Raw genomic sequence first — 27,417 nt, 5'->3', positions numbered from 1 at the left:
GGGTTTACTCTGTGCCAGACATAGTTCTAAGTGCTTTAGATAAACTCATTTATCTTAGACTCAATTCACTGCTAACTCAGGCCTGACCATGACACTGTGATTGCCATACCTGTTTTATCAGACAGGGGCTCTGAGGCACACAGCTGTTAAATAACTTGCCCAAGACCATCTCTAGAATGTGGAAGGCTCAGGATTTGAATCCAGGCCATGTGGCTTCAGAGTTCAAGCTCTTAACTGCTCTGCTGTATTTCATCTTCTCCAGGGTGAGTATAGCAAAAGAAGAAATGAAGCCCCAGGACTCTGTTCAGAGAAATGGCAACATTTAATGCTCAATTAAGTGTTAGCTTTCTTGTTTCTTCCTTCAGGGGAGATAAAGCAGAGAGGGATCATGCGTGGAGGTACGGGGACAGGAAGTGGAAAGAGAGCATATTAGGGTGGCATAAAGGATGAGAAAAGCTGAGGAGCTGTGAGGCACAGGGACCACTGGCCATCTTGGTGGGATGGCTGTCAAGCAAACGCTTAGACACAACTGAGCATCAGCTCTAAGGATGTGTTGATACATAGATGTTGGGCCAGTGCATTTCCTTAGAAAGCCAGGGAATAAGATGGAAATTTGGGATTTAAAGGGTTTCTTCAATGTTTAAAACCAGTTTTTTCTTTCTGAAATAGACTCTGGTTAACTCTAAACAACATTCATAGTCACTTAAACATATTTTTTTTATTAAAATACACAATTGGAGGGGTTCTGAGTATGTTATATTTGTGTGTGCTCAAATTAACAAATGTGATGAGTTTAGATTGTGTAAGTATAAGGAGACATTACCAATATGTGATTGATTCTTGGCCCATAGTATGGCATCATTACTGAAAGCAGGTAAAATTTTATTATACACGTATGCATATTTGCATGTTGATAAATTTGAACTGTGGCCATTTTTATAAGTTTTATATGCTTAGCCTGTTAGGCTGTATTAATGTGTCTTAAAATTTATGTTAATGAGATACTTACATTATCATAGAGACCTATAAGCCTGTGTGCATGTTTCTAAGCAGGCCAGCTTTAGGCTGCGTACTTTGTATGTTTAGTTCTAAATTCTTGTGTCGTTAGTTTATCTTTTGCCATCGGATTGTACTTTACCCAAACCATCGGAACATTACTCTTCCAGGAAGGAGTCTGCTAGTTTTCTTTAGTTACCATTCTAACGAGTATTTGTCCTCAGAGTTAGTAAAAATTACATCTATTTCTAGGTCAGGACCTTTATGCTGCTGTTTAATTCTGTAAAAGGCAGTTTCATAGGAAAGATCAGTTCTTCATGGATGATCTTTCACAATTCAAGAATCATTGAATAGGAATAAATTTAAAAGTGGAAGTATTGATTTGTAGAGTACATAAATCTACAACTGTTGTAACTTTTCTCTTTTTTGTTTTCATACTACTTTTTATTTTCTCAGCATTGTCCTTTTTCCTCCCTGAATACATTTAAATTAACAGCTCACATACACATCTTCACGTTTGTCTGGCATATTCCTTCATGTTTGACTTCCTTTCCAGAGTAACCGATTGTCAGGTATGTTTTTCACTACTGTCACTACACATGATCAACGCTTGGACAGCATTTTGTAATTTTAACCTCTTGCAGCAAATGTTAACATAATAACCTAGTCACCAAAATCACAGGAGTTCAGTGTGATTCATTGTACTAACTAAGGATGGGGTGATTTTATCTTCTAGTTTACAGTAGTACCAACTATATCTTAAACAAAGTTTATAAATTACTTGGCCAATTACTTTGACAAGTTTTTAACTTGAGATTGTTGTAATTCAGAAGAGTGAGGCTTTGGTCATTATTTTTATACAACTCAACTCAAATTTGCCCAAAATGCTATTGCTCTGCGTTGAATTTGTCTATTAGTTCCTAACAGTAATCACTAGTTTTTTGTAATGCAGCTTTTCAGTGCTGCTATTGTCAAATCTCAGAATCTTTTCTCCACATTAAAAAAATTTTTTTTAATGTTTTATTTATTTTTGAGAGGGAGAGACAGTACAAGTGGGGGACGGACAGAGAGAGAGAGAGAGAGAGAGAGAGAGAGAGGGAGACAGAATCCTAAGCAGGCTTCAGGCTCTGACCTGCTAGCACAGAGCCTGATGTGGAGCTCAAACTCATGAACAGTGAGATCATGACCTGAGTCAAAGTCAGATGCTTACCTGACTGAATCACCCAGGCGCCCCTCTCCACATTTTAATAATCATCATAAAGTACTTATATAACTGGCACAGTGCTACTGTTTTCCACCACATTTAAAGGTTTTTTTTTTTAATAAGACCTCATTTCTCATTCTTTTGTCCTCTTTGATCTCCATGGAAATATCATAAGAAATCCAGGCTGAAAGGTTGGTTACTGGAATTTTACATGTGAAGAAAGTAAAGTAGGCCAGGTGAATGGCCTGACATCATTAGTGAGTTCACAGGGGGAAGTTTGAGATTGAAGTTAAGGTTCCTTGGTTTGTTAAGCACATCTGTCAAATTGTAGGTTTCAGATCTATAGTTTAAGGCAGCTGTCAAAGATACATTAATGGGAAAATGACCTGATAACTCTTTTGGCAAGAACACTCCTTTGCTGGCTTCTGCTTATTTGGGGGAGTCACTCTATTCTATCCTTATGGTCAACTTGTTAGTTTCCATTTTGTTTGTGCTTAACTATTTTTGAAGATGATTGAATTGTGGATTATTTTTTATTGTGTTGGTTGGGTGTTTGGCAGTAGTATAAAAACAGAGTAAAATAGTAATCAGTGGTATCGTGGTTTTCTTAACCATTTAAAGAATAAAGTACACTTTGTGATATCCAAGGGCAGTTTGCAGTTTGGGGGATGGAATCTATAATCTAAAGATTGGAATGGCTTATTGATTAATAAACTTGCTAAAATCTTTTGCTTCGTGTGATGGGTCTGGGTTTATATTGTGCACGTGTAGGTTTTCTTTCCCCCTCTAATGAAGAGATGCAGCATCTACAGTTTTCACAGTAGGTTTACTAAAGTTTTAACAGTTTTTCTATGATTGCTCAGAAACATTAAATGGGCTAGCATATTATTTTGGGTCTGTATTTATTTAGCTACCTAAAACACTGAAATGCCTTTTTTCAATAAGGAGAAAGTTACTTTATGAAAATGATTAATGTAGGTAACTGTTTGAGTTAGAAATATTTGTATTCATATTATCTGAGAATAAGATTTTTAAAGGAAGTTAGAATTGATTGCTTTAAAAGCCCATATGCTGGGTAATTGTTCTATTAAGTATTCCCTACTTTAATATATGTATATATGTAAATATTTAAAGACGTGAACATTTATTTTGTATATTTCTCTGTTTAGAATAGCCTAATTATATTCTCTTTGAGGATGGTGATATATATTTTCTGTGCTCTGTTTTCATACATTCACCTTAAAATAAGCCTTTGTCCTTGATTTTTGTATTATTTCTAAAGCATCTCCTCCCACATTTGAATGCATTCTTTTGGTTAAATGTGCTTATTAAACATTTTCATGCCTGAGCTTCCAGTCACAAGGACATCAGTGGCCAGAGTCCCAAAATCCAGGCTTTTCCTCCAGGCCTTGGTGCATCCCAGTCATGTGACCTTGCACCTCATGGGAAAATAAGAGCCATATTTGACTCATAAGGACTCCTGGTTCTTTTCCCTTAATGTGTGAAAGTGTTTTGTAATCTGCAACTGATAAACAGATGTTAGACATTGTCATTGTAATTGAGAGCCTCCTAATTTTTTCCTGTTGTAATGTACTGTTTTGCTCAATGCCAAATATATGCAGGAGATTCAAATGATCTAAAGTCAGCCTTGCAGCCATCATCACATAGATCACTGAATTCTAGATCTTACTAGTAGTGTCTTCAAATCATGCCTGAATTTTAAAGGGGTCCTGGTTCTTAAGACTGAGTATCTCTGTTAATACATTGAGTACATTCCTTTTTTTCTCCATTCAAAGAAGAAAACAATAAAAGGACCAAACCTACAAAGACTTTTAGTTTGGGGAGCAGGAAGATGAAAACAAAAACAGAAAATAACCAGGGAAGCAACTTGGAGAATGTGAAGTCCGATGTATTAGTGGTAATTGTTGTGGCTGTATGAGGTCATTAAGTGTGAGGAATAGAGATAACCAAGTAAAAACCACTTATTAACATCTGGGAAGAATGAGACTTAGACTAAATAACTTATAAGTCATATAAAATCCAGGGACTCTTTCTTTTTAGGAGTGACGTTCTTGCCAAGAGAGGTTAAAAAAAAGGATTTTATTTTCAATTTTAGTTCTTTCCCTTTCTTAATCATTGTTTTCTGCTATCAGGATTTTGACAGTTTTTCTATCAGAGTATCATTTGAATTAATATTTGCCTTTTCCTAATAAAAATCACTACAAGTGTAGATTTCCAAGCCCCCCAAGTGAGAGAGATTGAATTAGGGTCTTTGAGAATGTAATCTTAACACGCCCCTCCTAGGTTAATGTTTTCAATCCTAGTTGCATATTAGAATCACCCCCAGTGCCAAACCTAGCACATTCAAACCTCCCAGGTGACTCCACTGTGCTGTCAGTGTTGACACATTGTCCTTAAAAGTGTTTACAAGTCATCTGAGGGATCTTGTTAAAATGTAGATTTGGAGCCCAGGATTCCGGGATGGGACCTGAGAGTCTGCATTTCTAGGGAGCTCTCACGTGATACAATTACTGCTGGAGGGCACTTGGAATACAGAGAACCATTTCTCAGGTTACATTTTGTGGACAACTACCTACACTCTGTTCCAGTCATTTTTGTGCCAGTGATAATTAGCCTTGACTATACATCAGAATCCCTTGTGAATTAAAAAAAAAAAAAGAATCCCTAGAGTTTCAGATTTAGGGGTTCTGGATTAATACTCAAGCATCTCCAGTTTTATTTCGTGCCAGGGATGATTCTAATGCAATCCCAGGGTTTAGACCACTGTGACTTTATATTACTGTATTAGGATAGATTCTCTGAAACTTTCTTTTATTTAGTGGCTCAGTGCTTTCCAACCTTTTTCATGTCATGGCACACGTAGAAAATGATAATATTTGTGTGGCGTGGGGTGGGTGAGTGCTCTCTTCAAAACCTGGAGGTTACGGGCCCCCCGGGACTCTGGTGCTGCCATCCTTAGCCCTCCAGGCCCCATTGGCTGAGAAGCTTTGACAAACTCCTTTCCTGGTGTTCAGTGGAGCTCTGAGAGCCTGGCACACTATACATATAGTGAGTGGGCCCTCAATGAATATTGTCTTGTTATTGCCATTATAATTTGTATTCTGTACTGTGTATCAGTGATGGAACTTCTTTTTCATGTTCGAGCCCAGCCCACCTACAGCTTTAGTGTAGCTGTCTTCTTTTCTGGCTGTCCACCAGAAATCTCTACCTAAGTTGTACTCATGTCCTGAGCCCTGTCCCTTCCTCCCACCCCCCTTTGATAGACCTTGTCCTGAGAAAGTCATTACTGATCTGCCTTCTCAGATTTTTTTACAGTTTGTAGACTTTGTGCCCTTTGCTTGAGTGCCCAATGTGTTCTCTCATTATATTGCGTGTGTACCTAAATCATATCTCTCAAAGATTTTATTTTTGATGTTGGATAATGTTTCTTTAAAAAATTTTTTTTATGTCTTTATTTTATTTTGAGAGAGAGAGTGCGAGCAGGGAGAGGGGCAGAGAGAGAGGGAGACATAGAATCTGAAGCAGGCTCCAGGCTCTGAGCTGTCAGCACAGAGCCTGACATGGGGGCTCAAACTCACAGACCAAGATCATGACCTGAGCTGAAGTCAGATGCTTAACCCACTGAGCCACCCAGGTGCCCCTGATGTTAGATAACATTTCTTTAATGTTGTTGGTTTCTAGGAAAATGTGCGTCTAGTAGGCATTTAGATACTTGTTGACTTTAAAGCACTTATAATTCTCAAAAATCTAGGTGCTAGAAAGAAGGCAGGAGCTGAGCTTATGGTATAACAACTGTTTTCTCTTTCTTAAACTGGATCCTACAAAATGTCTTTTCACTTGTTACTTGATTACACAGAAACTGGCCTCTGTTTCATTATAGGTACTATAGACTGAAAATATGATTTCTTCCAATATATTAATTTTATTGTAATATATAGACCTTCATGTAATGGGAACCCTTTGAACAGTTTGGAATGCTTAGATATTGTCTTTAGGTATTTAGGTTTTTATTTAATGGGGTGCATTCTTTAATTTCTCTTACATGGTGATCGTCATTTAACAGTTCAACCCAGTGAGGTGCCAGGTGTCATGCTAGGACATGTAGATATTAAGAGGAATTAAACACAAGCTCAGCTTCAAGGCCTTTCCATTCTAGCAGAGGAAACTGGCGTGTGCATGACTAGCTATTTAGGTGCTGTAATAAAGTATTTTAGCTAGGATGGCAGGATCAGTTTCACAAAATGCCACATTTGAATTCCTGTGATTTGAAGGATAAAGTAGGAGTTTACAGACAGAAGCAAAAGCATAGCATCATGAAACACTTGGTATTTTAGGGGACTGTTGCCCAGTGCAGTGCGCATGAAAGGCATGTGGTGGGAATCAAGTGAAAACAGACCAGAGTGGGCTCCATGGTTTGAGGCTTCGGGAGTTACGAGACTTTTTAGACAAGGGGATGAGATGCTTAAACCTGTACATTTCGAAATTGACTTCATTCTCCAGGATGGATTGTTGATGTGGAACAAGGAGACAGACTATTTACTGGTGGCTTTACCTTCTGGAAAGAAACTTAAACTCTGAACAGACCCTTGAGAACAATAAGAAATGATTAGTAAGGATTGAGTATAGAACTTGTCAAGGTTGATTTGGAAACCTTGTCCAATAGATTTAAGGGGAGCATCCTTAACCTTTTTTTATGTCATTTGTCACTTGAGGGTTAGGGAGGCTAAAACTCTTTAGAATGCTTTAAGTATGGATTAACCTCAATTTAGGAATAAATTGTATTAAATTTTGCAAGTCATTATGGTTTTAGAATACATTTTTCCATATAAATATTGTTACAAGATGAGGTCAGCAAATGCCCACAAATGGGAGAGGAGGCAGCTCCTTCCCAGTGGGAAGAAAGGGAGGTTTGGAATTAGAACCCCTGGCTCCAGGTGATTCTTGCCATTTGTCAGCTATGTGCCTTTGGGGGAAATGACCTCTTGAAGGCCTAGTTTTTCATTTGTAAAATAGGAATAAATACTCCCACTGCTGTGTGAGAATCAAATGAGACAGTTTGTGAAGGTAGCTCTGAGTTTTAAGTCAAATGCTAGTTACACGTAGTACACATGTAAGGGAAAATGTAACGTGGATGGGATAATATATTCATGATCAGAAATCTCTGTTGGCTGCAGGAGAGCCTCCTGCAGGTTAGCACAGGAGAGCAAAGGCAGAGGCAGCCCACCTTGGCTTCATGGTTCTTGCTCTCACACCTTGAGGAGGTGGAAAAGGAAAGGAAAGGACTGTGCATTAGAGTGCAAAAGACTCAGCTGAGTATCTTAAAGATGCAGATCACAGGGCTCTACGCAGCAACCCTGATGGGTGTTGGTGGGTGTATTCATAAAGGGGTTCTGGACTTCTGAGTCATCTGCTGGAGCGAGGCAACTTGGGGGAAGGGAAGAGGCTGGGAGAGGAGGTGAGGGCGGGCAGGGGCCGGGTGCCGGGCAGAGAGGGATTAGGGTTTAGGAGCCATTGAGGGAGGATTGAGCTGAACCTATGGAAGAGCCCCTTCTCCCATTTCTTTTTCCTTTCCTCCTGCCCTCCCTGCTGCTGCTGACCACTGTGGGCCAGGCATTGGGATGGGGACAGGGAATGTCCCCTCCCCGTTTTCCCAAGACACTGGACTTGCCGGTGTGGAGCGATCCAGAGGAAAAGAACAAAGGCCACCTTGGGGAGCTGTGGCTAGAAGGAGGGGGGTCAAAGGGAACTGAGCTGGGGTGGACTTCTGGGACCTCGCCTGCTCACCTGGGGGCACTCGTCCTCCCCTGCTGCCTGCTGCTGGGCTGCGGGTGAGAGGGGAACTAAAAGCTTAGGCACCTGACTGTTTGTAGAGGGAGGCTGGTGGGGGTGTCAAATTTGCACTAAGTAAGTGGGGACTCAATTTTTGGAAAAAAAAAATCTATTACTTACATACAAGTGTATGTGTGTGTATCCATCAACCAGAGTACATTCACCCTTATTATGTGGACATGATTTAGATGATTTCGTTTCCCCTTTAATTATATCAAGTTGTACCCATTAGTTCAGCAAACATTTCATTTGAGCTGTGTTCTCCAGTATGTGCTCAGCATCCTGTAAGTACTGTGGTATAAACCTCAGTAAAACATCGTTTCTGCCCTCAGGGAGTTACATTCTAGTTTGTGTAAACAAGATTCTAATAACAGGAGAAGAACAATTTTCAGTGGCTAGGCCTCTCAAATCCCATGAAACTGAAAATTGATATAATGTGACATATAATCTGGTACAGAATTTCTTTAATCAGAAAGTGGAAGGAGTGTCCAGTTTAGCTTCAGAGTGTTGGTAATTTAAGTGCTTCCAGCAAAACATAAGAGCCTTTCAGAATTCTCAGCCATAGGATTGCAATCTTTTGAATTAGATTACAAAACAAATCTTTCCTTGAACACTTTTCTTCTTATGGAATCGGCTTGGATTTTTGAAAGTTCGGGTTTTTTTCAATGTTCCGATTAAAAGAAAAAAAACATGCTAAATTCACCACAGTACCTTAAAATGACAAAAAAAATAGCATGTGTATTAAAATGGAAGAAAAGGGATTATCAATTTTGTGACACTCCCAAAAGACTATATAGACAGGGTTGATGATCACTGGACTAAATTTAGAGAAAATCATTTATAATCTTTTCTGTAGGCAAGAATGCAAGAAAAGCTCTTTAGGGGTGACTTCAGAAGTTTTTGTCATTTTATGTCTTTCTGCTTAAATTATATGCTCACAAGGCAGTATCTGCCTTACTGAGGCTTTCATTTTCAAATGAAAAAAATGTATATATATAAATATATGTATACACACACATAGCTTATTTCAATTTTGAATAAATTAAAGCATAACTCTACATTTTTATGTAAAAATTAGTAGTTTCTGTAAAGTATGCTGCATATATCAATAGATAAATTGCAACTTTCCACCCCTTTTATCTTAAGGAAAAAAAAAAAAGAAAGAAGGGAGCAAGATAATTTAAGGTAAGGAAGCCCCGGCTTTTGTCTTACCCTTGCCCCCGCAGTCCTCCTCAAGAGGCCAGGCAGTGTATGGCTTTCATGTTAAAGTTCTTGTCTTCAACTTCCCTTTCTCTGTTTACTTGCTTTGTTTCCTTGGTCAAGTTCCTCCAGTTCTCTGAGCCTCAGTTTCTCACTATATAGTGGGGAAATACTGGTGTCTACCCCATGGGATAGTTGTGGGGATCTACTGGGTTGGTTTAGGTAAAGCACTTCAAAAGTACCTGGCATGTAATAAGAATGAAAATGTCAGCTGCTTTATTATTATTACTACTAAATTGAAAGGAGCAAAGGAATTGAAAACACTGAGTATATTATGAATCGACCCTGGGGGCTATGAAAGAGCTCCATTCAAATGCCCCAAATTCCAAGAACAGTTTAGTGCTTCAGGGATTGAATTAGAGGAAGGCACCAAAGGCCACTCGGTACCTTCCTTCCTTCCGTTCTTCTCCTGAAGAATTGTGGTATTCTGAGGAAGTAGAGAGGTGATTGCCTTGAGAAATCCTATTTATCACTCCAGAGTCCTGAAGGTTAGAGGCTAATTTAAAAGCAGATGTGAAATGCATTGCCACTGAAGTCAGTAGAAGGCAGGATGCCCTCTTTTACCAGAATTACTTAGTATTGTTCTAGAAGTCTATTATTATTGTCAAGTGGGAAGAAGATACTAACAGCAAAATTATAAAATACGAGCAAAATTATTAAAAAAAATTTTTTTAATGTTCATTTATTTTTGAGAGAGAGCACAAGTGGGGAGGGGCAGAGAGAAAGGGAGACACAGAATCTGAAGCAGACTCCAGGCTCTGAGCTGTCAGCACAGAGCTGGAAGTGGGAAGTGGGGCTCGAATCCACGAACCATGAGATCATGACCCAAATGGAAGTCAGACGCTTAATGGACTGAGCCACCCAGGTGCCCCGCAAAATTATTATTTTTAAATAATATTGTTCAAAATAGAGAATTGAGTATAAACCAAAAAAACGGTAATAAAATTAATAATTTAGTACGAGTCAAAAATAAGTACATGGCAAAATAATTACACTTCAAAAATAAGTACATTAACAGTATTCAGTAAAGTGTAATAAAAAAGATTTCGTGGATATTAGCAGAAAAATGTTAAGCTCACAAAGGAGACTTAAGAAATATGAATTAACTATGTAACTACTATATTAATTCTACCGATAGGATTTTTGTCAAGGGCAATTGAAAAGCAAGTTGAATAATTGAAGGTATGTACTATGTTTATGGGTATATACGTATGGATTCATGTCATCACCGTGTAGCTTCTTTCCAAATTAATTTATAAATGAAACTCCAATTACAATCTCAAAGGGATTCCCAAAGTAGAAGGGTGTAAGGTGTTCCATACATTAAAGATGGCATTTACATTCAGTGAGAGAACGATTTATTCAGAACATGATAGTTAGATTATTGAGAAACTAAAGCCCAAATTGTGTTATGTATGGTGAGGTGAAGTCTTTGAAGGCAGAAACCAAAAAAGAAATGGATGGTAGATTTGTCAACAAGAAAAAATCAAAATTTTGAAAGATCCAAGTAATATATATAACAAATGTCAAATGACAAACCTAGTTAAATATTTGCAGTTTTAGTGATCCAGAAGGAGTAATCTGTCTTTTGTAACCATTACTATCTCCTAGGTAACATGTATTTTTTAATATTTAAAAATGTAAATACTTGTTTAAGAAAAAGGCAATAAGATCTAGACTGTTTGGTTTTCATTTCTAAGAGTATTTTATAGTTCAGTTCCTTAGTAGTTATTTAATAAGAAGCCTGCAATAGGGTGAATCTTGTGGCATAAGAAAATTGGTATCATTTGGATTCATCTTAATATGTTTTTTGTACTTGGACAGAAAGCAACTATTGATTCTCCTATGAGACTGATTTTATTATTAGCTTATTTTCTCTCCCTTACCTTTTCTTTCTTCCTTCTGCCCTGATGAGAGGAAAAACAAAAACAAAAAACCTCTAAAGGCCTGAGATATAAGGGAAGTTATTTTAGATTTCTTTCTAAGTCAGCATGACTGTACATAAACTTGGTTTAAAACAAACGCCTGATTTATGGCCCACCACTCCTACATTATACACCTGCTTTGTAAATGAGTAGCCTAAGGAAAACCATCTTGTCTTTAAGATATCGATCATTGCTCTTACTTGCATTCCTTGACATTAAACTTACGTTTGCTGCCTGTATGCTAATCTGTAATCTTTTGAGCTTTTACAAGATGTAAAAAAGTATATAACCTTGTAAAAACTGTTTACTCTCTGAAGCACTTCTCTGTGAAGAGCATGTTTCTTGGGCGTCTGTCCTAACTTGGGCTCCCGTAAAACTCTCTTATTTTAGAGATTCTAAAATGTTTGCTTGTTTTGTGTCAACAGCCCTCCCTCTTCCTTCCTTCTTTACTATATTTCATGATAAATTTGTTTAAAAAATAGTAAAATTTATCATAAAAATCCAGATATTGCAGCAATATACAATAAGTGATAGTTTCTTATTTTATTCATCCTCAGTCCGGAGCCCTGAGGTCACCATATGCCTTTATTCTTGAGTTATTTCTCACTGTTGTTTCTATTCCTCTGGCAGTTCTGTTTGTGGAAGTTTCCATGTGAGGGTTCCTTGGATAGTTTTTGGCAAATAAGGGGCCCGCATTTTGTTGAGTGAGTGAATGAATGAAATTTATAGATACATGCCTAATTCTTTTGTAATCCAGGATGTTGGATTTTAAGCATAGCCCTGGGGTTTCTTCCAAAGAGTCTCTCTTCTTTCCCCAATCGCTAAGAATCCAACATTTTATATCCCAAATTTTACCATGCTTATTTTTGCAATGCTTTTCTATAAGGTGAACACGTTTCTTTATGCTAACATAGTAATTTAAATTTCTTTTTTCTTCCAGCTGCCTTTGCAGCAGTGTTGCACTGGTAAGATTGTTTTCTTCTCATGTATTTTATGCAGATCATTACAACTTACCAAAGCTATTTCCCATATATATAAAGAAAAAAATTTCAGTATGATAAGGATGAATATATATATATATTAATTACTACAGGCAACACAATAGCTTGAAAAAGTAGTTTAATTGATAAATCAAGGTCAGAATAATGTAATTTTTTAATAAAAAAAAAGAGATCCATTATTGAAGAGGTTATATTTGAAGCCCTATTTCACTTAACGTAATATAGTGTTCATGTTGAGAGGAAGATTAATTTTTTTAATCTTCTGGATAGAGTGAAATATGAATTTCATTAATCAGATATTTCTGAAATGGGAACCCAATGACATTTATAGTTCATTTATAGTTTTATTGTACTTAGTTTAAAATATTGTTATTCTGGTTCATTCTAATTTTAAAATCTAATTTGAATGTGTTTTCTAATAGAAATTTTAGTAGAAATGTTAAGACATACAGAGTGAAAAAACAAATGTGGACACTGTTGTCTTTGACTTTCATTACAAAATGATGTGCAAATTTCTAGATTCTTTTATGTTTGCTCTTGGTTTCTTTTCAAAATAATACTTAGCGTAAGTTCAACGCTGCTGCTCTGTTAACTCTTTTGTTTTTGCAGGAGCCATATAACACACCTCTTTGAAAATGATCGCCACTTTTCTCACCTCTCAACGTTGGAAAGGGAGATGGCTTTTCGCACTGAAATGGTTAGTTTTCATGTGGTATTTTAGGCATCTAAAAACTTGAAGCTTTTTATCAGGGAAATTTTCAAAGATGTTCCAAAGTAGAAAGAGCAGACACCTCCCATGCCCCATCCTGCGGCTTCAACACCTGGAGACACAGCCATCTTTCTTTCATTCCCTCACCTCCACACAGCCATCTCTTTTTAAAGGAAGCCTCAGACATCGTATCATTTCATCTGTAAATACTTTCATATGTATCTCGAAAGAGGAATTTTTTGTTACCCACAGTACTTCTGGCGCACTTGAAAACGATAAACAGCAATTGCTTAATACTGTCAAATGTCAGTCAGTGTTTAAGTGACCTACTGGCTTTTTTTTTTTTTTTTTCCTTTTTACAGTTGGTGTGTTGGTAGGCTTGAATTAGGATTCAGACAATGTCTACACATTGTGCTTAGTTGATGTATCTCTTGTCTTTTATTTATTTATTTTTATTTAAAAAAAAAATTTTTTTTTTTAATGTTCATTTATTTTTGAGACAGAGAGAGACAGAGCATGAACGGGGGAGGGTCAGAGAGAGGGAGACACAGAATCGGAAACAAGCTCCAGGCTCTGAGCTGTCAGCACAGGGCCCTACGCGGGGCTTGAACTCACGGACAGCGAGATCATGACCTGAGCCGAAGTCGGCCCCTTAACCGACTGAGCCACCCAGGCGCCCCTCTCTTGTCTTTTAATCTATAAATTCCACTTCTGATTTTTGTTGTTCTGCTCTTTATTTGTTGAAGAATCCAGGTTATTTATCTTACAGAATTATCCACAGTAATTCATGTCATTTATTATGTTCCACTGCCCCAAGTTTCCTGAATAATTGAGAGAGACCTGATAACTGAAGATTCAGTGGTGTTCTTTTTGTCTGTTTTTTTTTGTTTGTTTGTTTGTTTGTTTCAGTAGGGATATTTCATAAGCGGGTGTACATTTGCTGTATCATACAAAGAGGCACACCATAATTGGTTGTCTCACTTTCTGTGACGCCAAGATTGATCAGTGGGTTTAGATATTGTCATGTTGATCCTTCCATTATAGCCTAGCCATCAGCCTAGATCAGTTAATTCATTAAGATGACCAAATGTTGATGATCTATTCTAATTATTTTTTTCCTGCATTTGTTAACTGTAATTCTTTTATAAAGAAGAATTTTCCCATAATATTTATTTATTTATTATTTAATTATATATTCTCTGTGTACGCTTTGTACAGGTAAGACAAATAAATGCTTGAGTTTTTCTTTTTATTTACTACTTTCTAGAAAAATTAGTTGGTTTCCTAGCATTTTCTTCTGGTAACTGATGGAGTTCCATCTTTTGGAATAAATCATTATGAACTGATGAATTTTAACATGTTTTGTCAACTTGTAAAACTGTCTTTAACTAATGAGAGTCCTTGCATTGACTTTGTGTCCCTTTGATGTGACCTTGCTAATCTTCTATAGCTTTCATACTTTCTGGTACTATTAGGTGTATCCTTTCCAGACCTGGAGTCATCCAGTTTTCCAAGGAGCCCCAATTCCTTTCAGTAGCAAGTGGTAGTTAGAGACCACAGTTTTGGTGCTAGAGATGTTTATTGCTATTACAGTTGACCTTTGAACAACAAGGGGGTTAGAGGTCCTGACCCCCGTGCAGTCAAACATCCACGTATAACTTTTGACTCCTTCCAAATTTAATGATTAATAGCTTACTGTTTACCGGAAGCCTTACTAATAGCATGAACAATTGATTAACACATATTTTGTATGTTACATGTATTATAAACTATATTCTTCCCATATAGTAAGCTAGAAAAAAGAAAATGTTATTAAGAAAATCATAAGGAAGAGAAAATATACTGTATTTATTCAAAAAAATCTGAGTGGAACTGTGTAGTTCAAACCTGTGTTGTTCTGGGTTCAGATGTATTTGATACTAGATTGGCCATTGTGTCTAAGCCTTTTTAGTAAACAGAACTAAGAAACAATTTTTAAAAGAGAAATTATGATCTTATATTCGTATTTTAAAATGCAAATTTAGGATGAGATTTTTTTACTTTGTATTAAATTTATATCTTTATTGTTAGCTTAGGAATCTTGGTTTCAAGTTACTTGTTTTTGAGGAACAAAAGTACCAAAGGTATTATCAAACATATGATTATTGAAAACATTTTAAGATTTTCTTGCATTTCTTTTTGACTTCAGGATATATTCCATTAGGGATGTACAGTAGAATTACTGTATCTTACAGTTATTTGAAATCTTCCAACTTGATAATTAATTCCTTTATTTTGATGTTTGGGGTTTACAAAATTTTTGTTTTGTAATTCAGTAAGATATTTACATGATTCCAAAACAAACCTATAAAACAAGATAGGTTGTAGTAGGTTTCTACGGCTAACATAACAAGGGTACAATAAACCAGGTGGCTTAAAAGCAGAGATTTATTCTCTCAGAGTTTCAGAGGCTAGAAGTGTGAAGTCAAAGTGTGGGCAGGGCCACGTTCTGTCAGAAGGCTCTGTGGGAAGTCCTTCCTTGCCTCTTCCTAGCTTCTCATGGTTTCCGGCAATCCTTGGCATTCCTTGGCCGGCTTTGGAATTGCCATCACTCCAGGCTCTGCCTCTGTCATCATGAGACATTTTCCCCTGTGTCTCTGTGTTTAAATTTCCCTCTCATTGTAAGGATATCACTTATTAGATGTCCTCATTTTAATTTGATTATGTCTTCAAGGAACCTATTCCAAATAGGTTCACATTCACAGGTGCCAGTGCGTATGAAATTTTGGGGGATATTATTCAACTCATTATAGTAGGAGATATTTTTAAAAAGTGATATGAAAGCTAAATACCATAGTAGGAAGAACCATTTTTTTGTTGTTTTCAATAAATATCCAGGTATGCAAATTGCTTTCATATTTATGAGCTTTAAATCCAGTATGGAATTTGACAGCTGATGTGTTCTGGCCACCAGGGCAGCTGTAGGCAAAATTGTATAGAAGATGCAGGATGTTTCCTGTCTTGCCCCGTACTGCCACTTATACTCCCTCACAAGAGGGCAAGTACTAGTACTTGCTTATTTTTTGTTCTTTGTATTATTCCAACCTCAATATGTCCTATTCGCTCATAATGGGAGTACCACTGCTGTCCTCCCCGACCCACGTGATCCCAGTCCTATGGGGTTCTTACCGTATTCTGAGCTGGACGGAAAGAAAACAGCCTGGAAAACTGGTTGGCATCTGAATGTAATAATTGATATGTAACACATCAATATGTAGCCTTCCTAATATATTTTCATTCTTACATGCAAATCTGGAGGAAAGATGACTGATGGCAGAATTTGGGGGAATCAGATAAGCAGGAAGGGGGAAACATTTTTGCTGAGGGAAGATTTCTTGGATCATGGTAATTTATGTTCTGTAGTAAACCACTCACTCACCCTGTTCATAAGGTAGCCTTTTCTAACAATTAAATTAGTATGGGACCTGGGGTTTCTTAGATTATGTATGCTGTCTGAGTTATATTACTTTTTAAATGCTAAAACTATTTTTGAGTAAATTTTGTGTTCAATTATTTAATTTATTTTTTTTGAGTTCAATTATTTTAATTAAGGCAAGGTTATACTAACATATGTAGTTCTTTTTTGTAACCTAAGATTGTATTAGTGATCAGAAACTGAAAGCTATTATTTTCCCGATTGCTTTATTTTTCAAAAACAGTGTATTTTTTTTAAGCTGATAAGAGGCATAGTAATTATGTACTTTTTATTATAACTATAACATGTTTGTTTCAGGGACTGTATTATTCCTACTTTAAGACTATTGTGGAAGCACCCTCATTTTTGAATGGAGTATGGATGATTATGAATGATAAGCTGACTGAATACCCCCTTGTTATAAATACATTAAAAAGGTTCAATCTTTATCCTGAGGTAAGTTACTTTTTCAATTGTGATTTTTTTTTTTTTTTTTTTTACTTTTTAAAGTGTTACTTGCATTAAATGCTGATTCTAAATGTAAGGTATAGTTCAATATATTCTATTTCATCTTCTACTTAAAAAGAAATTATATATATTCTTTTGGAAAGAACTATGAAAAAAATTATTATTAATTTTGGTGGGCTTTAGCCAGTTTCATGGGAACTGTCATGATTTCATGGTTTAGAAAATTTGAAAACTATCTAGATTCGGTGATACAGAGATGATAGCAAGGGAGTGCCATTACATGTCATTTGCCAAATAATGTTTCTTCCCTGTCTGGGATTCTTCACTTAATTGAATGAATGCCCTTTTTGCGGGGAGGGGAAAGACGGATCCACCCAGGAGGTGATCTCAATGGTATCAGTAACTTTTTTGGCCTCTCTTTTACTGTCCCTGGCTTCATTTGACACATCCCTAAGCATTTTCCAGGGCTAAATTGAGATGTGACTCAGTGACATCCTCCTTGACTTGATATGAGGTTCCCCTGTTAACACACTGCCCCTGTGACTCCCCCCTCTTAACTTGCCTGAGCTGCTAGACAGCATGTTCTAGGGCTAGGGCAGTGGCTGCCTTGGTCTCTGGGGATCTCAAGCTTGGGCTCTGTACCAGGACTTAGCAGGGCTCTCCGTTATTCCCATTCCACGAGAGAGGAGTCCCAAACTCCATCCAGATCAGTGAGTTAGCTGATTGATTAATGAGGAGATAGAGATAGAGGAGGTAGAGACAAATAACCGCCAAGTTCCAGTGTTTTGTTTTTGTTTCTGTTTTTTTAAGTTTATTTATTTTGAGAGAGAGAGAGTGAATGGGAGGGGCAGAGAGAGAGAGAGAGAGAGAGAGAGGGAGAGAGGGAGAGAGAGAGACAACCCCAAGCAGGCTCCACACTGTCAGCACAAATCCCAGTGTAGGACTTGAACTCACGAATTGTGAGAACATGACCTGAGCAGAAATCAAGAGTTGGAAGCTTAACCTGCTGAGGCACCCAGGCACCCCTGTGTTGTTTTACTAATGTACTTCTTATGAGTACTTTCTATAACCGTGTATACATTTATTTTTACAGAAATGGGATCACATAGCAAATATTCTTTTATAAGTCCTTTTTGTCTTTTAGGATATTTGTAACAATCTTCCTGTGTCATCTTTTCTTCTGCAACATCATTTTTGGTGGCTGTATATCCAATTTCCCATTGTTTGTTTAGTCCATCTTTTATGAAAATTTTGGCTGTTTTCAATTTTTAAAATATTCTAATACTGGCATGAGCATTCTTGAAGCTAAATTTCTATACATGTCCTTACGTTTTTTAGAGTATAAATTTGTTGATGTGGAACTATTTGGTTCAACAAAATATATACTTTAATGACTTTGGTATGTGTTGCTAAAATGTTTTCTAGATAGGTTATACTAATCGAAATTACCACTGGCAGTGTTTTTGAAAATGTTTATTTCCTTGAATCCCTGCCAATTTGGTAGACAAAAAAATTGAAATCACATGATATATTTTTCTCATTGCTATATATGTGTGTATATATGTATTTCGTTCGGTGCTATACATTAAAAATGCATTTTTACTTATAAAAGTAATGGTTTATGTCCTTTGTCTATATTTCTATTGCAATTTTGTAGGGGTACATTTATTATATTCTGGATGTTAATACCAGGCTATTTGGGTAAACCTTTTCCTCCGGTTTTTGTTTGCCTTTAACTTTGTGTATGATATGTATGTATTTTTTCTGTATAGAAGTGGCATACCTATTAATCTTTTAAATTTATGATTTTTCATATTTGTAAAAAAATCTTCATTCTTTTAATTATTTTTTTGGCATTTATGTTTTGAATATTTCTGGAATTTATTTTATTGCACAGTATTGGAATAGGAATCTAACCTTATATTTTTTCAAAATGGTCTCATGTGTAACCTAACACTTTGATGAGTGGTCCATCTTCTTTCTCCCTACTGATTTGAAGTAGCTTTCTTTATTATATACAGAATTATTCTATGTATATGCTTGCATCTGTTTTGGGGCTTTGTATTCTGTGTTGGGTTAGGTTGAGGTCCTGGAGAGCAGGCTTTCAGATGGAGATTTGCATATAGGAAGTATCTAGAGGAGTGCCCTTGGGGGCAACACCTAAAGGGGATGAAGGAAGTTGGCTGAGGCTGGAGGAGTTGGGCTCTGATGCAGTCACAACAGAGGCTGCAGGCAATCCCACCCAGAGCTCTGGAACTGAGATGGCCCTGCTGGGAGTTGTCCTTGGCCTTTACATCCCTCCCTATTGACTAGTCTAGTATTGAATGCCCAGTTACCCGTGGGTTGCCTTTGGGTCGCCTTTGGGTCAGGGTGTAACCTATAATGAATTTACTGTCCTCCAGTTGAGGGTAGTTCCCAGAGTGGGACTCTGGTGGGAGCTGTCAGCCACCAACCCTCCCAGCCCCTGAAGAAATGAGTGTCTCAGCCCTGGAGGAGGATATGGTAACACTCCTCGAGGCCTCTGCCATGATTACTTTGATCTGTCTGGCTCTTCTTCCCGCATCACACTGTTTTAATTTTTGTAAGTAGCAAGTTTTAGTATCTGTTAGATAGAATATTCCCTTTGGTTATTCTCCTTGTTATATTGCCACATAGCACTTCTAGATAGACACTTGGGATTTTGCTTAGCATTGTTTTATGTTTATGAGTTAAACATAAACATATGTGAGGGAGAAGTTACGTCTTGAGAAATTAGATCTATTCAAGAGGACAAACTATCTTTCTATTTGTTCATCTCTTCTTTTATGTTCCTTAGTAGAATCTTATAGCTTTTGAAAAATATAAATCTTGCGTGTTTCGTGTTATATTTTATTCTTATGTATGGGTGAACAGTTGAAGCCTGGCTAATGAAGAATCTATGCAGGGGATTGTAAAGCTTACTTGACTAAATTTAAAGGGAACCAAGTGGGTAAGTGTAGGAAAGGAAGGTTTAATAATCATCAAAATATCTCAAAAATATTCTAGTAATGAAACTGTTGATGATAATATCTTTTCTCTAAAAATCTAAAAAAATGCCTCTATTTTCTTAAAAATAGGTAATCTTAGCCAGCTGGTACCGGATTTATACCAAAACAATGGACTTGATTGGTCTTCAAACCAAGATATGTTGGACGGTTACCAGAGGAGAAGGACTCAGTCCTATTGAAAGCTGTGAAGGCAAGGTTCTTTCTGTGATATTGTGTCAGAGGCTTCTGCTAGATTCAAATGGCTTGGGAACACTGGAATTAATTGGAGACTGCTTCACTTACATTCTGCCCTGCGAGGCTGGGCTCGTTTGGGGCTGTTGGTTGGAACACCTACATATGCCTTTTCCATGCATCTTTGGCTTTTGAGCCGGATAGTACCTCAGGGTAATCAGGCTTTTCATGGACTCCAAGTTGGATACTGCTTGGCCTCTTCTAGTCTTAGAAGTCATATAGTATGGCCTCTGCCATCGTCTGTTAAAGCAGTCACAAGCCCAGCCAGACTCAAAAGCATGAGCATAGATCCTCCCCTTCCCCAGTACCTCGAAAGGAGGAGTATCTGAATTTGTAGCCCTGTTTTAAAACCACGGCAGTTGGAGCACCTGGGTAGCTCAGGGAGGTGTCTGACTCCTGACTTCAGCTTACATCATGATCTCAGGGTCCTGTGATCAAGCCCCGCCTTGGGCTGTACGCTGGGCTTGGAGCCTGCTTGAGATTCTCTGTCTCTCTCTGTCTCTGTCTCTGTCTCTCTGTCTCTCAATAAACAAATAAGTAAATAAATAAGTAAATAAATAACTTTAAAAAATAAAAATAAAAAATAAAACCATCACAGCTACTGCCCTGTTCTCATCTCTGTTCTGCAGTAGTGTCATGTGTTCCTATGGGAACCAAGGCAACCATTGAAGGTATCTGTGCCATTTTCAAAATAAGCACATTTTAATATAAATTGCCAGACACACAGAGTAATTTATAGTTAGAACATATGTTTTTTTTTATTTTTTTTATTTTTAAAGGATTGGGAGATCCTGCTTGCTTTTATGTGGCTGTAATTTTTATTTTAAATGGACTAATGATGGCATTATTCTTCATATATGGCACATATTTAAGGTAAGACTGTTCATCGAGAATATTTTGGTATGTATTATAACACTATATACTAAAATAATAAAAATGGTGAGATAAAGATTAACTTTTGGTTCAGTTTTATAATATTTCTAATAGATCTACTTGTAGATACAAAATTCTTTCCTGTTTGAATGATTTCACCATTGGCATAGCCAGCCAAACTTAAAATAATTTTAGAGGCTTAAATAGAGAAGGGTGGGGATATTTGATTAATTTTAAATATTTATAGGCTTTTAAGCATAAATAATATATTGTTTACATAAAATATAAGGAAAGGACCACTCATTATCAAATGGTGTTAACAATTCTATTTTGCTGATGTTAAAATAGAAATATATTTTATACAGATATTTAATATCTGACCTGGTATACTTCACAGGTGAATAATAGTCCTTAAAGTAAAAGATTGACAAATTTTGTAAGCATCTTTATTTTTCTTCTTTTTTTGACAGTTTGTTACATTGTGTACTTGTTTGAACAATTTTACCTTGAGAATATGTTTAGAATTTTTTTATATTGCTTATAGATTCCTTGTAGTACAGAAGTATGAGCATAGGTATATGACTTTCAATTTGGGTTAATGAGTTTGAATCTGCTGTTATACCATTATCTTTGCCTTGGAAGTACTGGTATTTTCAGTATAGTGCCTCAAAGATCTCTTTCATTCCTAGCTCAGTGTTTGAGCAGATAACAGTAACTTCATAAATATTTGTCAGATGAGGAAGTTATTAGAAGATCAATTTAAAGTATATTTGCATATAGATTTAAGATACTTTGATGCTAATATTTCTGATTTAGCTATAACAAAGTTTTTTTAATCATGTCACTAGAGGAGACTGAAATGAAAATGCGTGATTAAAAGGTGATGTGGAAGATTTTGTTTTTGAAACAAGCCACACAGATATCTTAACCAGAAGTATATGTTAATTGGTCAAGAGGAAGTCCACCTGAAGGAGAGCATGGCCAGTGTGCCTTGTATTATGATGAGCCTAAGGTCTCTGCTTTAGGAGGGGGTCCGTCATTTTGCTAAGTACTGCCTAGCTGTCTAATGGATGGGTAGCTTTATTGCGTTTGGGATATTTGATTTTGAGGAAAAGAAGTTAAAATGTGGAACATGGCATTGTTGCTAAATTGCCGACCTATAGTTATGCTACCTTTTTAATTGAAAGAAGAATTTCTAAATATTTAATAAGCATGCAGTATCATTTCCTTATAATGCATCGTTTTGAAGGCCAAGGGTATGACATCCGCTGCAGAGACTCCATTTTGTGGTTTTGACTGAGAGGTTCTCGGTGGTTTAGGCCCTGACCTGAGATTTCTCAGTCTTCAGCTCCCGCTGTCCCCAGACAGCAGTTTTCTCCCTACATAGGAGACACGTGTTCATTTGTCTAGTCCACATAAAGTACGTACCAAGTGGCTTCTTTGTGAGCTGGTGCGCTTGGGTTTTGACAGCATGTGGTGAGGTGAGTGGGAGATGAAAGTGGTGCTGAGCGCACGTAAATGGGAGACCGCCAACAAGGATAACGCGCTTCTAGTGCTGGTGGCAGAAGTTTGTTCTGGGTGGAGGGTTGCTTTAGCCGTCCCCTGGAGGGTCAGGGCATTTTGGATAGGTGGGGGAGGAAGGAATTCCAGGGAGAGGCAAAGGTGGAAAACGTTGGATGTAGAAAGCAGATGAGTTTTACTGGGATGCAGATTATTGAGGAACATTGTTGAAGATTAAGATTGGAGAAATGGTTTGGCTGGTTGGTGCATGACCTTGGCCGGTTTGAGACCTATTCCAAAGCAAGCGAAGACATTCAGAAATTGACCAACGGAGGGACAGGATTCAAACTAAACTATGGTCTCATGAGACCCTTGATCTTCACCTGTCACTACAGTTAGCCAGTAACTCCTTTAGCATAGCATCTGTCAAACTGCAGGGTATGGCCTACTCGGTGATTTTAGAATCAATTTAATTGGTTTGGCGCAGCAGTATTTTTCACATGAAAAAGAAAAGAATACAAATGTACATCATAGATTATACAACACTTTGTAAGATAGGTAAGATTTAGAGAAACTTCTATTTGCTATTTATTGTATATACGTGTATACACGTGCATGTGCTGAGCTGTAAAGTCTCATTTCTTATACTTTGAGTGTAAAAAAAAAAAAAAATCTGTAGACCACTGCTACTCAGTATGAGGGAGTGATTACCTTACTCATTTGAGTGTTTCCAAATAGCTGTTTTTGGTTTCTCTTCCTGGCTCCGAGGGCTGCAGCCTGTTTCAGCTTCACCCACTTGCCTTTTTGTGCCCCAGCCTTTCAGGTGTTGCTTGACTCTTGGACCCTGAGGGTGGTCTGCCTTATGCACCTGGGCTTGGATATAGACCCGCGGTAGTGCCACACGTTTTCACTTCTCTCCTTCTCCCTTTGCTCTGTTTGCGGGCATTTTTTTTAACCCTACCTGAGTAATCACTTTAGCTTGAGCCAAATGTGTCCTAAACTCATTTCTTTCCAGCCCCAAATGAGTATCTAGTTCTTGTACATTAACAGAACCTTTTCTAGAGAGCCTTGACTATTGCACTGTGCCCTGAGGGCAGATGTGTAAATTAGAGTCCAGTGGTGATCCTGGTTTATATTGTGTTGAACAGAGTCTTCAGTCACGTCTTTTCTATCAGTTTTTTTCATCGTATTTTAGAATGTTCTTAACATGAGTATTTTTAGAGGTCTTAAATTGCTAGGTAGTTCTTATTGTTTTCTTTCTTGGTGGTTAGTTCTGTCAACCTTCTAACTTTATAAAGTGGGATAAAGCTGCAGACTTCTTAACATGTGGGTTAAGAATAAAGAGGAGGATATCTATAACTGTGGTTAGAATCTTTTTATAAATTGTATTATATAAATTTACAGGCAGATTGAGTATGACATTTTTACTCCAGAAGTATATTTCTTTTTAAATAGTACAGATATAAGTTTTCTGAAGTCAGATAAGTCAATCCATTTCACAAAAAAAAGAAAAAATGGAAGTGGAAGGAGAAACAGAAAACACAGCCAAATGGTGAAATGGGGCTAGGCTGCCAAGCTCTGACTTGAGATGAAGTAAGATGTTTTGTCAATACAACCTATTCATGATGTATCTCTTTTTCTGGAATTCTCAGTGTTCTGTTTTTGTTTTTGTTTTTAATAAAACATATGTTGTTATTTTCTAAAAGCTGTTTTGTTAATTCATGATTACAGTTATCTATTTCATAAGATACCCTGACATGTTTCAGCTACAGACTAACAGTTTCTGGAGGCCAGTTTCATAAGACTTGGTATGTGCAAGTTTCCATTCTGCAGGAAGGAGGATTCTCTGAGGGAACCTTCAGGGACTGTTAGGAGCTCAGCTGAGCTAGGAGAGGGAGCTGAGCTGTCAAGTATTGGAGTCGTCCATTAAAGCAACAAGCCAAAAACAAAAGAGTTAAGCCTTCTGTCACTTACTGTGATAATGTAGCATGAGTCTAAAACTGGAGAAAACACAGACTACCCCTGTCCCACTTCCCCCCATGAAACAGTGCACTGGTTGAGAAGTGGGGGACCAGTGTAGACATGGGGGTCATCTCACTGTTGAGGAAGCCCTGAACAAAAGGCTACAGCAGTTTTATGGACCCTGAGGTAGGTGGGGGAAGGGCAAAGGGGAGATGGCTAGGAATGGAAAAGTACTGGGTACTGAGTCAGACTGGGGGAAAGTATCTTCAGAGCTCCCCCTCTCATCCCTCTATAAGGAGCCCTTGGCAGAGGCATCTGAAGAGGACTTCTGCCCAAAGTCTCAGATAAAGAGACCTAGGAATGAAGGCAGCTGGGGGTAGGAATGCAAAGATGTGAAGGCCATGACTGGCCAGGACATCCTGAGTCCTCAGAGACTGCCATGCACCAGGTGTGTGGGGGGAGGGTAGCTGTCTCAGTGAGGCCTGTCAGGTAAACCTTTGTAATTGTCTGTGGTTGGGCCTTAGAAATTATATATGGGTTTTTAACCAGGAGCCCAACTCTGTAGGGCATCTGTGGGCAAGGTCATGAGGACAAAGGGGCATCTGGAAGAACGGGCCTGGTCTGAATGTCCAGCTGAAATATTGTCAGGGGAAGAGCTGTCCCCTGTTTCCAAATTCATCACTGCATCCTGGCTCTCAAGGATATACCAAAACAGAACAATTTCTGTAGGTGAAATGAGAGTCTTTAGCTGATGCCAGTAGTAAGGCATGTGGAAGCCAAGAAAAAATATGGACAACAATCTGATCTAGGCTCACCTGGGTATTAATCTCAAGTTAAATAAAACACGAAGGGCACCTGGGTGGCTCCGTGGATTGTGCATCCAACTTAAGCTCAGGTTGTGTTGCAGTTCATGAGTTCAAGCCCCACATTGGGCTTACTGCCTTCAGTGTGGAGCTGGTTTCAGATCCTCTGTCCTCCTCTCTCCACCCTTCCCCAACTTGCATTCTTTCTCTCTCAAAAATAAATAAACATTAAAAAGAAAAAAGAATCTTGGCATGAGTCAGTACTTGGTTCTGTACTGACTGCTTTCTATGGTTTGGTGTCCATCTGTCATCTTGGCGTTTTCCTTCACCACCCAGTGTTCCTTCATTGCTCTCTTATAATGGGATCTCTTGTGCCATATCCTATGTATTCTTCTTTCTTGGTTTATGTTTTCACTCTGGTACATCTTCTAGTGACTAGATGGGAGGTAAGGTTTTGCATATTTGAAAATGTATCTATTTTGTCCTTATATTTGATTGATAGTTTTAGCCAGTATTGAACTCCAGATTGGAAATCATTTTCCTTCAGAATTTTGAAGGCATCACACTATTGTTGTCTTGGTTCACATGGTGCTGTTCAAGTGTAAGTTATTCAGATTCCTAAATTTTTGTATGTGACCTTTTCTCCCCTGTCTTTCCTTCTGAATGATTGTGGAATTTTTTCTTTGTCACCGTGGTTCTCAGATTTCACAATCTGTCTTGCTGTAGATCTGTTCCCCTTTATTATCTTGTACGTGTGATGGGTTGTTTCAGTGTTGCAGTTTGTGCCCTTGATTTCAGGGAAATTTTCTTAGATTATTTCTTCACTTACATCATTCCTTCTGTTTTCTCTTTCAAAACTTCTGTTATTTGAGTATTGCATTTCCTGATCTTCTAATTTTCATATATTTTCCTATTTTTAATATCATTGCTATTCTACATTCTAGAATACTTTGTCCACTTTATTTTTCCAACTCTTCTCACTTTTTCATTTCTGTTATCTTGTTTTTAATTTTCAAGAATTTTCATTTGTTCTGTGAATGTTCCTTTTTTAAAAAGTAGTATTTTATTTTTGTTTCATGGATTCAATATCTTTCTCTCAGTGGATACTAATGATTTTTTTCTTCCCTAAACAACTTTGGTATCTTCTAGTTTGCTTTTTTTTAATCTTTTGTCTTCACCTACCGTGTTAGAGGTTGTCTTTAGCTGTCTGGCTATCCTAGGCTGTCATGATTGAGATAGGAGGACACAAAAGCAGTATGGAAGCTCCATATCGTGGGTGGAACCTGTTAACATTGAGTTTTTATATAATTTGAATAAATGACGTGGGAAGAACTTAGAGTGACTGCCAGTTCTTTGGTTTGCCTTTAGATGTAAAAGAAAATATAATGTAACAAAGGTTTTTCAAGGTTGTGATAGGGAGGTAAAGTGTTTCATCAAGTTAATTGGAATGAAAGATTATAGGAGAATTTTTAAGAAGTGACTGGGTAGGGGGGAAAACACCGAAATGAGTTAGGAGACACTGTCTTCTGTGTGAGACAGAAGATACAATAAGATAATGCTTGCAGGGCACCTAGAAGAAAGTTTGCTTTCAGAAAATAGTTTTTAATTGAATGAAGTGAATAAATAAATTATTGGGGGAAGAAAAACTTAGCTCTTGATTGCTATTTGCAAAAGGCACAAAAATGATATATTCTTATCTAGCATATAAGCTTTATTAGCATTTTACCAATTTAGGAAGTATTTTTTCAGTGGATTCATTTGAAGCTTTTCCTCTTCAGATTCCCATCTTAAGATTATTTGCTTACTGAAGAAATACGTTTCTAGCACTTTCAGAGGTAACTCTGAGGAAACAGAGTAACAGGAAAGCCATGGGTCTTTCCTAGGGGTCAGACTTGGGTAGCAAACTTTGTTGGTTTGAAGTGTCATTTGCTGAGATAGTGACCTAAAAAGGGACAGGTTTTGGAGAAAAGATGCCAATATTTTCAACCAATAACTTTCATCAATTTATGTGTACTGAAGAGAAATACTTATCTTTTAAATATTCATATACAACTGTTAGACCAAATGACTAAAGATGTGCTAGCAGGCCAAGTTAATAGAACATTCCAAAAAATAAAAATAAAAAAGCAAAAAACAAACAACAAAAAAAACCCCC

The 27,417-nt window shown here is 37.4% G+C and overlaps 1 protein-coding gene across 6 annotated transcripts in view; it reads left to right on the top strand.

Annotated features, from left to right (window-relative positions):
- Positions 1 to 27,417, top strand: part of DPY19L1 (dpy-19 like C-mannosyltransferase 1) — a 96,559-nt gene that overhangs the window by 6,196 nt on the left and 62,946 nt on the right. For 4 of the 6 annotated variants that reach the window (XM_042921917.1, XM_042921893.1, XM_042921909.1 and 1 more), the window contains exons 2-6: positions 12,176 to 12,200; positions 12,846 to 12,933; positions 16,718 to 16,855; positions 19,963 to 20,083; positions 20,904 to 20,997. In XM_042921917.1, the coding sequence (XP_042777851.1) occupies positions 12,176 to 12,200; positions 12,846 to 12,933; positions 16,718 to 16,855; positions 19,963 to 20,083; positions 20,904 to 20,997 (466 nt within the window). Of the gene's footprint in view, positions 1 to 9,203; positions 9,236 to 10,448; positions 10,493 to 12,175; positions 12,201 to 12,845; positions 12,934 to 16,717; positions 16,856 to 19,962; positions 20,084 to 20,903; positions 20,998 to 27,417 lie in introns of those variants that run through there. The other 2 variants (XM_042921925.1, XM_042921929.1) reach the window with 2 other exon arrangements.

Source organism: Panthera leo, chromosome A2 (assembly GCF_018350215.1).
Source record: "Panthera leo isolate Ple1 chromosome A2, P.leo_Ple1_pat1.1, whole genome shotgun sequence".
NCBI lineage: Eukaryota > Metazoa > Chordata > Mammalia > Carnivora > Felidae > Panthera > Panthera leo.
Note: the sequence above shows the minus strand (reverse complement) of the source record. Positions and strands in the feature narration are given on the sequence as shown.